Below are 14,480 nucleotides of genomic sequence, written 5' to 3' on the forward strand. Positions count from 1 at the left end.
AGTCAGCCTTTCTGGTTTTACAAACCATATGGACCAATCCTAAGCTGAAAAGCACACAGGTCAACAGATGGGCCTCCGTTACCTGAGCACATCTGAGCTGGGTTTGGCTGGAATAGCTTGTTATATATTTCTTTTTTTTTTTTTAATGAGTACAAGCAGATGTCAGCTGTTTAAGCTCTGACAATTCTGCACTTCTCAATAGGCAAGCGTTTTATGTATGCTTTAGAAGAGAAAGAAAGTACCGAAAGTTTACCAACTAAACTAATTAGGCAGCATTTTGTGCTATTTATGAGCAAGCATTAACATGAATATTGTGCCAATAATGTCAACTTTTAAATTTCTTGCATCATATAAGATTTTTAATATTTAGAAATAATTTATACAAAATGAAAAGCTATGTTTTCATTGTGCATTAAAAAGACTTTCAAAAATGAGATTTGCACTGGGGATTTAGCTCAGTAGTTTCACCACCTGCCTCACAAGTGCAAGGTCCCGAGTTTGATCTCCAGTACCAAAAGAAAGAAAAATGAGATTTGCAACTGAGATACATTCTTATATAAATGTTAATGTTTACATAAGATATATATCTAATATATGTAGGTATATATTAGAATGTTTTATTTGACCTGCATTATGTTGTCTTAGAGTTCTTTGAAAAATAAGGTTGCCAACAGTAAAATCCAGGCAGGTTCACATTAAAAGGTCTGACAGTAGCAGGACCTTCATGGACACTTGGGGCTAAAGCTGAGGAACTACTGCTCCTTGTGTGGTACCTCAACTTTTCCACTGAACTGCTATTCCCCACTCCCTGTTTCTCTACCCATTCTGACCTCACATGATTTAGTCACTTGTCCCAGCTTGTGGTTATTTGAGTTTACCACGTGTGAGCTAAACAGCCAACCAGTCATTTCATACAAAGGGCTGGCTTCAAACCCAGTACTGAAAGGAAGAAGGTGTTGAGCAGGCAGGGAAGGAGGCAGAAGGGAGAGGAAGAGGAGAAGGGAAGAAGGAAGGAGGAAGTTGGGGAGGGAGAGAGTAAGAGAGGGGGAGGCTGTAGTTGTAAGTACTATATAACCTTTAGCCAGTGAGGGGTGGGATCTTTCTAATTCCTGAGATGCTACCAGCACATCTTTTCTATTGTCCTGGATGTTTTTGTAATGTTAATCTTTTTAGCAATCTTGCTCTCCTTTCCTCCAGCTTTGCAGGTCTTTCCTTTCTGACAAAATGATAAACTTTTAAAATGGGTTTTTTGCTCTTGATTTTCACTATAAACCTGGCTTAAAGCATCCAGAAGTACTCAAGCTATAGCCTGATCCTTGGGCTGCCTTGAAATTTCTTCTACCAGATTAATCAGTCCACCAGCTTTAATCTCAGTCCCCTCTAGAGCCTCAGGAAATGGGCAAAATGTAGAAAAAATTTTCTGCCAGTACACAATACATGCAGCCTCAGGTCTAAGTGCCAGTGGAGTCCTTGTTCCCAACTGAACCTCCTGAACCAGGCCTTTACTTTCCAAATTTCTATCTGAGCTTTTGCAATAATGTCCCATAAGTCTTGGCTTATAGCATTCTAGGGCTTCAACAGTCAGAATCTCTAAATCTTTCCAAACTTATTCTACGAACCACTTCCAAAAGCTTCCTAACCATATGGTCAGGTATTCACAGCAATAGCTCCACTTTTAATACCAAATTTTCCTTCATTAATTTCCCATTACTGGACACAATACCAGCACTCATGACTTAAAAAGAGGGGAAGTTTATTTGGGCTCAAAGTCTCAGAAGTCTCAGTCATTTCATGGTCAGTGGGGTCCAAGGCAGAAGTGGCACACAAGAGGGCCTGGGCAGAGGAAAGCAGCTCACCAACCGGTGGTCAATGGGATTCTCAAGATCCAGCTCCAAAGTAGGCTTTTTAGGGTAAGCATGAACTCTTTCATCTGTCAAACTGCCTTCCATGGGTTCATGAAATTTGTATTTCTCCTTCCAAAAGCTTAATCTACAGGTGCGTGCCTGGCTAAATGTCATAAACATTATAATGTACCATTCAATATTAGATATTCATGCTGATATCTTCCATTTGCTGAGTACTCAGCATATGCCAAGTGCTGGTTTACTTCCTCATCCTCATAAGATATCTCTTAAGTAATTATCATTAGCTAGCCTCTTTTGACAATGGAGAAGGTAAGGTCCACAAAGTTTAAAAGCCACATCCAAAGACACACAGCAACTAAGTGGCAGTACTTGGACTCACACTTGAATGCTATCTAATGCCACAGTGCTCTTAACCACTTGACTATATTGCCATTTCCCTACTCTATAATCATAGATGGAAAAGATATTTTGTTGATGTTTTAAACTGCAGTTCATTGATTGCTATTAACTTTTTTTACATGTGTATAGAGAACTCCATTTTGTATTTTGCTATTTGTTGTTCATAAGTAACTTCTGTAAGTGGTAGGGTGATTCTTAGCATTTGGGTATCAGCAAGCCTTTTCCCAAGAAGTCGCAGTTCTGAGATCCCAGCCTTTAGGAGAAGGCGCCTCTGCTCCGCCTCCTTCCAACCCAACAGGAGTGGAACACACACTCTTTCTCCAGTGATGTCTGTGTTGTCACTCCAGCCTGTGGAGTGGATCCTGGTTGCCCTGGAATGTTCCATCACCAGTGAGAGCTGCAGACCACGATAAGCTTTGCAACTGAACAAAAGTACCAAGGTCTTTGAGACTCAACCCACTCCCCTGTGCCCTTTCTCTCCCTCGGTTAATGTCCCTTCTGCTCAGGTAAAGACTGAAATGTAATCCAAACAACTAGACTGCCATTTAAAACTGATCTCTCATAATGTACAAAAGCATCCTTAAAACCCCACCTATAGCTTACTAAGTTTAAAAACTGGATTTACTAAATGCATTTTTCCATTACACTCCCTTGCCTGCATTATGTCTTGAAATACATCCGAGTGCCCAAGCTGCAGCCTCCTTGACTCCGGGGTCAAAGTCTTCCAAGCACATCACCAGCGCATCCAGGGCTCCACAGTCCACTATGGCCTGAGCTCGCTGGGGAGAGTGTTTGCCAACTGCTCGCAACACGAAGGCAGCTGCTTTCTTGTAGAAACGCTACCAGGGTAAGAGAGAGCAAATCCAAGATGAATTGTGCACTCACATACACAAAATCTAAAGTAGAACAAAAGGAATGACATTAATATAAATAAAGCTCAGTTGTTTTTTAATACATAAGATGCAAAAAAAAAAATCCTGCAAAGTTATTTTATTTTTTTCATCCCCAATTGCTTCCATTCAGTATCTAAACTGAAAACAAGGCCAGTTTTAAATTACATTTGAAGTGTTTTACTCTGAAGCATGCACTTAAAAAATCCTACAAAATAAAAGATAAATAGTGATATTCCACAGCTTCATAAATCAATGATAGTATGCATTTACATTACACAGAAAGGCAGTTTGACTCATGGGTACTCTTGGATTATTAGTATATGTAAGTAAACTGTCAAGCTCCAGGAGACAGTGTTTTATCCAGATAAGAACTCTGATTACCCCGGGCCCCCTATTTATGCAGTGAAGACCTCGTCTTTTGTTGTCCTGCTGCTATACCTTTGGTCAGGAGATTGGAGGTCTCCAATCAGGTAATCAGCCTCCAATGGAATCCCAAGTTATCTCAAAATAATAGCCATTTTCCACTTATAATCATCATATAAGGCAAAAAAAAAAATCCATGAGATATTTAAAAACTTCTCCTGGCAAATAAATAAGCTAAACAATGAGATGTAAGCTATTTGTCTCCTTTAGAAATATATTTTTAAAAGAGAAAAGCAAATTACCATTATGTGAATTTTAAAAACTGCTTTATATTTCCTATACATAAATTTTATGATTAAAAAATGAGAAACTGAAACTGACATACAAGAGTTTCTCTTCCTATTTTTATAAAAAATCAAACTTATAGGAATATTTTGACTGTAACTGCTGTTTTATGATTAAAATGACAGTAATAGTCTCATAACTTTTATGAATAAAATCCAATTAATCTACTTTATATTCTGAATTTCTATTTCTTTACAATGACAACTAAAAAGTAACTAGGTAACTAACCATATCAGCAACTACTTTGGAAGGCTTCTATTAGGTTAAAATAATGACATAAGAATTATAGGAGAGAGAGAAAACACAGGTATATTTTTAACACATTATAGCTAAAAAAAACTCATATATGTTGCTACTCTAAGATATATGTGATCTTAGTACTAATGTTTTGATGTGCTATGTTGTCTTTAGTTTCTTAGATTATGGCAATAACCCAATTTTCACTGATTTGTTATAAAAATTACGGTAAAGCTTTCAAGTAGCTTTCAATAGATTTTCTTTTAATAGTATAAAAATGATAATACATTTATTGTCAGTACTTTCAGCTAATCTGACCTTTTACTTGCAGAACTGTCAAATTTACCTTTACAGGTTTCAATAGTTGCTAATAACTATGATGCCTGTAATTCATATTTTCTACCTCTTTTTCCTACTTTTTACTTCTTCCAAATTTATAATGCTCCTCTCTCCTATTCATCATGAAAAGAATCACCTTAAAAAAAGCAAAAGCAAAACTACAGGAATGTGCACCTCATAAAGAGGAGATTAAACCTGAGAAATGATTTATAGGCTGGTAGGTAAGAGACAGAAGCTTGTGATACCACGTTGCATTCTCAATGACTCTACTTTTCTTCCTAGTATTTTTTGTTTCTTTACAACTAATAAACTTCTGTAGAGAATCTCCTATGTGTGACACAAAGGAACAGACCCTGTTCTCAAAGGGAAGAGTTAGGAATCCAGGGGGAAGGATGTCTAACAGTATTTTATAAAGGAAAAACATCTACAACAAAAATAAAAGTTTCAGGATTCTTTGTGGTGGCATTAGTAAATGATTCCAGAATTTATAAAAAAAAGTTAGCACATTTAGGATTTAATTCTGGTAAAATACATGTAACACAAAAATATACTGCTTCAAAATGTATGATTCAATGGCAGGTAAAGCACTCATAATGTTGTATACACACCACTACCTAGTTCCATTATATTCTCATCACTCCACAAAAAAATCCCTTATAAATTAAGCATTCCTTTTACTTTGGTTCTTTCCCCCAATCTGCTTCCGTCTCTATGAATTTCCATATTCCGTATATTTCATCTAACCAGTATCCTACACCACATGGCCTTTTGAGTGTTTCACTTGGCATGTTTTCTAAGTCACCCATGTTGTAGCATTTATCAATACATTACTCCATTTTATGACTGCGTAATAGTTTGTTGTACAGATATACATTTCATTCATCCACTCATCTGCTCATAGACTTGTGATGACTTCACTTTTTGGCTGTGTATAATGCTGCTTTGAATATTTGCGTACAAGTTGCTTTTTGTGTGTGCTTATGTTTTTGCAGGACTGAGAATTGAAACAAGAGTCCTGTGCATGCTTGGCAAGCACTCTACCAGTGAGCTACATCCCCAGCCCTTATTATTTGTATTTTGATAAGTTGCCCACGGTGGCCTTGAGCCTATGATTTTCATACCTCAACCTCCTGAGTTGCTAGGACATTATGATAAACTAGCTAAGTATGATCAATAGCCCATGACCTCCAAATGTGGCACTATACAGAAATGCAGAATAGCTCGTACAGGAAGGGGACATACTGGGGCACTGGAGAAGACATGCTTGTTTACTTAGTAAAAACTGCTTTATCAAACCTTCCAGTAGGCTCACTCTCTTCTTTTGGTTGCCTCTCTACAACTGGCTTCAAGGCTCTCCATACAGTAGCAGTGTTCACCTGCATGTACAGAGAGCTGAAAGCAACGATTTGTCTGCCTAGAGCCCTACAGTCTTCCCTAAGACTGATCCTATCAATCTTTAAAATTTCTTTATACAAAACTACTGCTGTTTTATCATTCCCTAGAAATGCTTAAATCAATTACAGTGGACCCGTGACTTACGAACTCAATCAGTTCTCGAGGGCTGTTGTAACTCAAGTTGGTAGTAAGTCAATACGGCTGAGATCTGGATGTTTACCTGGGTACACGCTATAGATAACAAGAGGCAGATGAATCTTCCACTGACCTAATTGACCCAAGTTTTTCATATGTCACACTGGTCATAACTTGAGGGTGCACTGTATCTCTACATTAACAACAGATAGAGACTGCGCATAATCCCCTAAAACAAAATGCCTTAAGAAATAGTATGCACATTTCAGAGAATTTAAGGTTGTATTAACATCCTAATAATTATAAAGCTTACAAGATTACAACTGTGTGCAAACTATCGATTTTTTAAAAAATACAAAAAGAATAACATTGAAGTTTTGTTTTTTAATTCTTACATTCTGCTCTGCCAGTGAATAAACAAGCTGTGGAAGAATGTCGCCCTTCACAACTGCTTCTGCTAAGTCGTCGCTGTAATTGGCCAGTCTCCCAAGAGCCAAAGCAGCAGTCTGTTGAATTGTTGGGACCACATCGAGAAGAAGAGGCCGCAGCAAAGATATTATGCCTGAGTTAAATTATAAAAAGCAGAAATCAAAAAATTTAAATTAAAAAGCAAACATAATTCAGTGTTTATTTGCAGATAAGAAAAGGGTAAAAATCAGTAAACACAAAAATGTCCACTAAAATCTAGTGTAATATTTGAAAGTATCTAATGGATGAAGGTACAAAATCATACAAGCTATAATTATCAAACAAGTAACATAGCATGGAAACAAACCTTTGATTCAGCAGTCAACAGCTATGAGACCCGACAGGAGGTAGAGTGTATGTATAATGTCCAGACTCCGAGCAGCAGGAAAGAGGTGGGGTAGATTTTCCCGTGAGCCTTTGCAAACCCTACCTCAAAAGGCTTGTTTCAGGTCCTTTCTTCTCAATGAAATCTTAAATTTGGTCTTTTCTCTCATTACAACTGAACATACACTTTATTGCACAAATTTTATCATGATCTATCTCAGAGTGAAGGAAGAAGGTCATTCAGCTAGGGACTCACACCCATAAAAGGCTGCATGGACATTACTGTCAGATAAATTCCTTGAAGTACGAAAGGATAGTTTATTACTAGCTATCCTAATATTCATCGTAGGATTGAATATGTAAGAGGTATATCACAACAATAATAAAAGTAACTTATATTTGTTAAACATTTATCATCTCTAAGCACTCTTCTATGGAAAACTTTAGATCATAATTCACTTAATTTTCATAACCAACCTATGAAGTAGACCCTATTACGTCAATTTTACAGATGAAAATATTGAGTCTGAGAAAGGTTAAGTAATTTGCACAACTAGTAAATGGTAAAACAAGGTTAGAATTCAGACAATCTTTATGGATAATTATTAAATATTATATACTGGAAATTGAGGGGATGGGGCAAGAGATACTAATAATTACATTTTGGTTATTTTATTAGATATTCCAACTCTTTATATTAACTTTGTTTACTATAAAGTCTGCAAAAATCACCAACTACTATTTCTGCTTTACTGATGCTATTTAGAGTCAAAGGTCACAAGAAAGACAATGACAGAATTCAAACTGGAACAAAGTGCCTTTCAACTTTCTAAATCTATACCAGTTTATTAAACTCATTATTTCTTGTCTTTCAAATCTTATCTTGGTGACACATACAACAAATATTACTAATATTCTTTTATAATGTTATATCCAGAAACATTTAAAAGACAAATAAAAAACATTTTGAATAATACATAAAAATGGACCAACAGAGGATCACCAAATAATACAACTTTTCAGAGTTTCCAGTTTCATTCGGTCATCATTTTTAGGTCAAAGGTGGATGAATTAGATCATCTTCTATAAGGCCACAATTGCCAAGTGTGAACTCCACTCTAGCTAGTTAGCTATGCGTTGGACAGAGCTCTGGCTCACTCTGGAGTCATAGCTCATACGAAATGAAACCAATGTTTGTAGATGACATTTATATTATTAACTGTACTGGATAGATAACTTCTGAATTCTCACAATAAAAAATTTAAATCACAGAATAAGGTACTAGGATAAGTAGCAAATGTTGACATAGGTTATTTCTGGAAAGTTGGACTTAAAAGAATTTATTGTAGACAGGAATAGTAGCGCCCTCATTCAGTTTGCAAAGCTGAGGCAGGAGGATTACATGTTCAAGCCCAGTCTGAGAAATTTATTGATTTAACCAAGCCCTATCTGTTTTGTTTTTTTTTTTTTTTTTTTTTTTTTTGTACCAGGGATTGAACTCAGGTCCTTCCACTTGCAAGGCAGGCCACCAAACCGCTGAGCTAAATCTCCGGCCCCATTATCTTAAAATAATAAACAAAAAAGGTCTGGGGATGTAGCTCCATACAAAAGCCCTGGGTTTGATCCCCGGGACAGGGAAAAAATTTCTTTATAGTTTTGCTTTATTACCTCATTCTTGTTGTTTTACTGTGATAAGAATATAAAAATTACCACTTTAACACATTTTTCTATTTAATTTTAATTTGTATTAGTATATGTTTGCAGTACATAATGATAACATTCACTGTAGGGAATGGTACATGCATATAACACATCTCAATTCTTTTTCTTCCCCATTCCCAACACCCCCCTTTTATTTTGCCAGCATGGGATTCATCTATGTATGTCATTTTAAAGTTAAATGTCATATATACAGATTAACAACCAGACTAATTGGCCAAAAACATACAAAATACATAAAGACATAGACTAAATCAAGGTATACTTTTAGATACATTGTCCATGCTAAATAACAATAACTTTTTCTCTTTTATTATGTCTTTGGTTTCAACTTAATTTATAGAGTTTTTCATACCATAGAAATCTTATGATGTTTAAGCTTATGTGTCTTATTTATGGTCTCAATGTGCATCGATTTTTCTACAAGTGACTCGTTTCTCCTTCTTTATGGCAGAGTAGTACATCGTGCATAAACGCCACACTTTCTTTATCCATTCATCTACTGATGGATGTATAGGCTATTTCCAAGATTTACCTATGGCGAATCTTGCTGCTATAAACGTAGGTATGCATACATCTCTGTAACACGATGTCTTTAATGGGAAGATACCAAGAAGGGGAATTGTTGGTTCAAATGGAATATCTAGCTTTAATCTTTTGAGTTTACTAATTTTCATAATGGTTGCATCAGTTTAAATTCTTACCAACAATGAAGAAGGGTTTCTTTACACTCAACAGGCTTGCCAGAATTTATTGGTTGATTTCTTGATGATAGTCATTTTTTTTTCCTGGAGATGGAATCTTAATGTTAATTTGCATTTCTTCAGTGGCCACTGATGTTGAACATTTTTTCATACATTTATTGGCCATTTGTATTTCTTCATTTGAGATGTACTTATGCATCTCATGTCCATTTTTTGATTGGGCCTTAAATTTTAGGGGATCTAAATGTTTTAGTTCTTTATATGTTCTAAATATTAATATTTTGAGGAGTAGCTGGCAAATTTTTTCCCATTCTGTAGGTTGTCTCTTCACTCTGTTGGTTTCTTTTGCTGTGTAGAGGCTTTTTTATCTGATATGATCCCATTTACTATTTCTTTGTATTATATTTTGTGCAGTCAGGGTCTTATCAAAAAAGTCTTTGCCTACCAGCACTTGGGAGGTTGTGGCAGGAGGATTGCTGTGGGTTCAAGGTCAGCCTGGGCTACATAGCGAGTTCAGGGCCAACCTGAACTACGAAGGGAGACCTTTGTACAAAAAAACAAACAAATTAAAAAAAAAAAGTCTTTGCCTACACCTATGTCTCCAACTGTTTTACTTATTTTGTCTTCCAGAAGATTGTTTCTATTCTAATGTTTATATCTTTGATCCAATTTAGTTTAGTTCAGTGCATGGTGAGAGGTAAGGGGTCCAGTTTCAATCTTTGGGATGTGGAAATCCAGTTTTCCCAGCGCCATTTGTTGAAGACCTATCTTTTCTCCAGCAAAGGTGTTGCCCCTTTGTACAAAAGGTAGCTGAATGTGCTTGGAGTTCATCCCACATCCTCTATTCTGTTCCATTGATCCACAGATCTGTTTTTGGTTTGTTTTGCTGCAAATACCATTCATTTTTATCACTGTAGCATTGTACTGTAATTCGAAGTCTGAGGTCATGATGCCCCTGCCTTGTCCTTGTTGCCCAGAATTACTTTTGCTATTCTAGTTCTCTTCTGATTCCATATAAATTTTAGGATTACTTTCTCCACAACTGCAAGTAATGCTACTGGTTTGGAGATTGCATTAAATCTCTATAAGAGTTTTAGAAGTATGGCCATCTTCACTATATTGGCTCTGCCTATCCAAAGGGAGGATTTCTTTCATTTTCTGATATCCTCTTTGATATTGTAAAGGTCTTTCACTTTCTTGACTCGGCTAATTGCTACATATTTAATTGTTTTTTTTAACGCTACTGTGAAAGGCATTTGTATTTTTGTTCTCAGTGAGTTGGTAATCTGCAAACAGGAGTGTTATTGATTTTTGAGCACTAATTTTGTATCATGCTACACCACTGAATTTGGTCATTAGTTTTAGGAGTCTTTTGGTGGAGTGCTTGGGCTCTTCTCTCTAGAGGATCATTTCATCTACAAATTGTGATCATTTAACTTCCTTTCCTATCAATATCCTTTTTATTTCTTTCTCTTGTATAATGCTCTAATGTTTCAAGAACTGTATTGAACAGAAGTGGTGATCTGGACTTGCTTGTCTTGTTCTTGATTTTAGAGGGAAAGCTTTCAGCTTCTATGTAGTAGGATGCGGCCATTGGTTTGTCACATGCCACATTTATAAAATTGGGATAAGGCCCTTCTATTCCTATTTTCATTGGGGTTTTTAATCATAAGTGGATACTAAATTTTGTCAAATGCTTTCTGCATCCATTGAGACAATCGTGTGATTTTTTACTTTATGTTTACATGATGTATTATATTTATTGGATTTGCATATACTGAACCATACCTACATTCCTGGGTTGTGATGCACGATCCTTTTCAATGATGTGCTGCATTTTGTCTGCCAGTGTCTTCTCCACCACTTATACCTCCTCACAGTATGCTCAAAAGCCCAGGAGAGCAGCTAGTAAATCGCAAGGCAGCTGACTACCAGGCCTTCTGTGGAATAAATTCCCTGTGGACTCTCCCTGATCTAGGTAGGTTATTAGCCCAACAACTCTTTGAAGTACTAGCTCTGTTGTCAACTTCCAGTAGATTACACACTTTTTCCTGAGTGTTTTTCAAAAACTCCTGGTTTGATAAGGCTTTTCTTAGGAGCCAGAATACCCTAAAGATCTTCCAGGTCTCTGAGGCCAGCTTTAGCCGTAAATACCACTCCCACTGCCCACACCTCCAGGGACTTACCTATTAAAGTTCTCCGTATCAGCCCCCCACTCAAATTCCCATGATGATCTTCAATGAGATCTCAAAAGTGTAAATAAGGACCAAAATGATGTTAGATATTGGGAAGTAGAAAGAAAATGTTCAAATGGGAAGGGGAACAAGGGAGGGTGAAGCAGCCAGGGGGAAAAGAAGGAAAGGGAAAAGAAAAAGGGATGGAAGAACAAAATGGAAACAAAGCGTTTGTAAATGGAGAAAGGAAGAGGGATCGAAGGGTAAGGAAGTGAATGGGGAAAAATAATTAAGGTACATTATGTACAGGTACAAATTTTCTATGATGAACACGATCAATATGTACGACAAATATGTGCTAATAAAAAATAAAGTTTTAAAAAAGCAATCAAATTTCACCATTATTGGAAAGCCACTGGTAGCCAAAGACCTAAACAGAGGACTTATTTCAATAGCTAACATCAAAGCTGTTAGGAAGTTCTAGAACCAACTAAAAATAATTTTCCAGTGCCTACAAAGTAAGGTAGAAAGAACACAGAAGTCAGCAACAAAGAAATGGGTTTAGTCCCAGTTTGGCCACTAGCTCCCTATGTGTTGAGGGCGGCCTTTGGGCTTACATATCCAAACTACTCACCTGAGCCGTTACAACTGCTTAAAAGATGCAAAAACTTAGTAAACATAGTACTCCTCCCTTCATTCTCTTTAAATATTTTGAACTCCTATTTTCTGCTAAGAATTATGGTAGGTATGGAATTTATGGTTAGTATGGAAAATGGAATTTAAATAACTGGTAAGTGCAATAAGTATATAAAAGAGAAATACTAGGAGCCAGGGAAGCATAAATTAAGACACTTAACTGACTGTTCAGGGAATGCTTCCCTGATGAATCAACATGCAAACAGCCATAAAGAATGAGTAGAAATTAATTAAAAATAAATCAAAATATGAAAAATTCCAAGCAGGAAAGCAAAGGTCCTGAAACAACACTTTACAAAGGTAAAGTGGAATTGTACAATATTTAATCATTCAAACATTTAAAAAATTCAACCTATACCATTAAATTTTAACATTCCCCCACTTGCCATTTTTAAGTCCTATCCTCTTATAGGTTCATCTATAGGCTATTTTTTAAATTGTCCAGTTTTTTTTTTTAAGAAAACACTGAGACCGTTGCCTTTGCTCTATTTTTTTTTTCTACAATGTCCCAATGTTTTGATAATAAAACACAAATGTTCATGTAAGAACAATGATTTGGAGCACAGAATAAAACTTTGAATAACCTTTTGATTTTAAGACAAATGCATCCTAATATGTCCTGAATATTATTAGGTATATATAAATTCAGAACTTTTATAAATTCCTGGCATACTTTTCACTTAAGCATAGGTAACAAATTTCTCCACCCCTATATTATTAAGTGCTTTGAGCTAATTATCTTTTTTATGCACAACTTTAAGCTCTTGTGTGGTTTTGTGTGTCTGCAGTACAAGGAATTAAACCTAGGGCATTCATTCACACCAAACTTCATCTTCAGCCCTGTTTAGTTTTTGGGAGAGTTTTACTCAATATGTTATTAAACAGCTCAGGCTAGGCTTGACTTGTGATCCTCCTCCTCCTGCCTCAGCCTCCTAAAGTGGTAAACTCTTTGTAATAACAACATACATTAAATTTAAATAGTACGATTGCCAATTATCTTTACTGTTTCAAAGTCCTTTAGAACCACAGGTTTTTATAAAAGAATCATGGTGTATGCACATACTGTTTTAACTACGTTATAAATGCTAATAAGAGGTTTACCTTCTCATAGCATGTTGAGGTCCTAAATGATCTAAAGATTTTCACCTGGTTCCACACACATGTAATTTAAAATCATGTACCATATATTACTTATTTTCTTGAATCCTGGGCCCACTAATTGCCTCAATTAGCAAAATAGCTTCATATAGATGTTTATTTGAAGTGTTAAGTAAACTTCTTTATTCTTACTCTTTGGAAAACAGACAAAGTAAGTTCCTTGGGAAAAGAAAACAGGCTTAGTGTGCCATCAAGATAATAGCCAAAGGTAGATAATTCCAAAACACAAGGCTGGGGATTTAGCTCAGTGGTGTTGCACCTGACTGACAAGCTCAAGGTCCTGCGTTCGATTCCCAATACCATAAATAAATAAATAAATAAAACACTGTTATATTTCTTTTGTATTTCATTCCTTTGTAAGCCAGACTATAAGGATAGAAAGTCAAATCTAAACTACTTATAACTTTGGTGATCACTTAGCCTGCTAGTTGGATTAAATTCCATAACACAAGTAGAGTACTGTGGTGCATATGTGTAAGTCCCAGCTATCCGGGAGACTGAGGCAGGGGCTCCCTTGTGCCCAAGGAGTTCAGGCTGAGCAACATAGTGAGACCCTATCTCAAAGGAAGGAAGGGATGAATTACACAGTGTACACTGTCCTCTACTACAAGGTACCTTAAGTATTATATATATTTCAATATTTCATTATGAAATTTTAAAAATAGCACCAATTATTTTCCCATTTTAAAAGAATGCTTTTACACACACACACACACACACAGAGAGAGAGAGAGAGAGAGAGAGAGAGAGAGAGAGAGAGAGAAATTGTCCAGAAAGTACATCTTTGCACATAACAAGTATCCATTCACAAACGGAACTGCTTAGGACTCGAACTCTAAAAACTTTAAAAAGTAAATTTTTAAAAATGTAAAATGCCTAATAAAATTAGTTTGGGTATATGAAACACCATGTGTGACGTATTGTCCTGAGTGCGTACACACATACACACCAAAGAGTAAAAACAGTTTACATGAAACCACAGAAAATTATCAGTTCTGAAATGACAGCATTTTTTTAAAAGAAACCGATCGTTTCTAAAGGACTGGTGATTGCTCACGGTTAGGGACAGCATCGAGTGAGCGTGGCTGTAAAAGAGGACCCTTGTAGCCATCAAAGTGCCCTGCATCTTGATTACGGAGTGAAGAGGGACGGGAGGGTCAAGTCCCCAGAAGCTCCCGGAGACCCGAGACCCAGGGAGATTGAGGGCGCCTGGGCCTTCGGGTGGCGGCAGGAACTGGGGGACCCCAGCGGCCGGCCGGGCGGGCG

At 36.6% G+C, this 14,480-nt stretch overlaps 1 protein-coding gene across 1 annotated transcript in view; it reads right to left on the reverse strand.

Annotated features, from left to right (window-relative positions):
- Positions 1-14,371, reverse strand: part of Spag6 (sperm associated antigen 6) — a gene marked incomplete at its 5' end in the record, with an annotated part of 28,454 nt that extends 14,083 nt beyond the window's left edge. Inside the window, 3 exons of the mRNA XM_010614720.2 lie at positions 2,920-3,103; positions 6,367-6,533; positions 14,272-14,371. Coding sequence (XP_010613022.2) covers positions 2,920-3,103; positions 6,367-6,533; positions 14,272-14,371 — 451 coding nt within the window. The remainder of the gene's footprint in view (positions 1-2,919; positions 3,104-6,366; positions 6,534-14,271) is intronic.
- Positions 14,372-14,480: the final 109 nt, after the last annotated feature.

This window comes from Fukomys damarensis, unplaced genomic scaffold, assembly GCF_012274545.1.
Source record: "Fukomys damarensis isolate Sample0158 unplaced genomic scaffold, DMR_v1.0_HiC HiC_scaffold_37, whole genome shotgun sequence".
Lineage (NCBI taxonomy): Eukaryota > Metazoa > Chordata > Mammalia > Rodentia > Bathyergidae > Fukomys > Fukomys damarensis.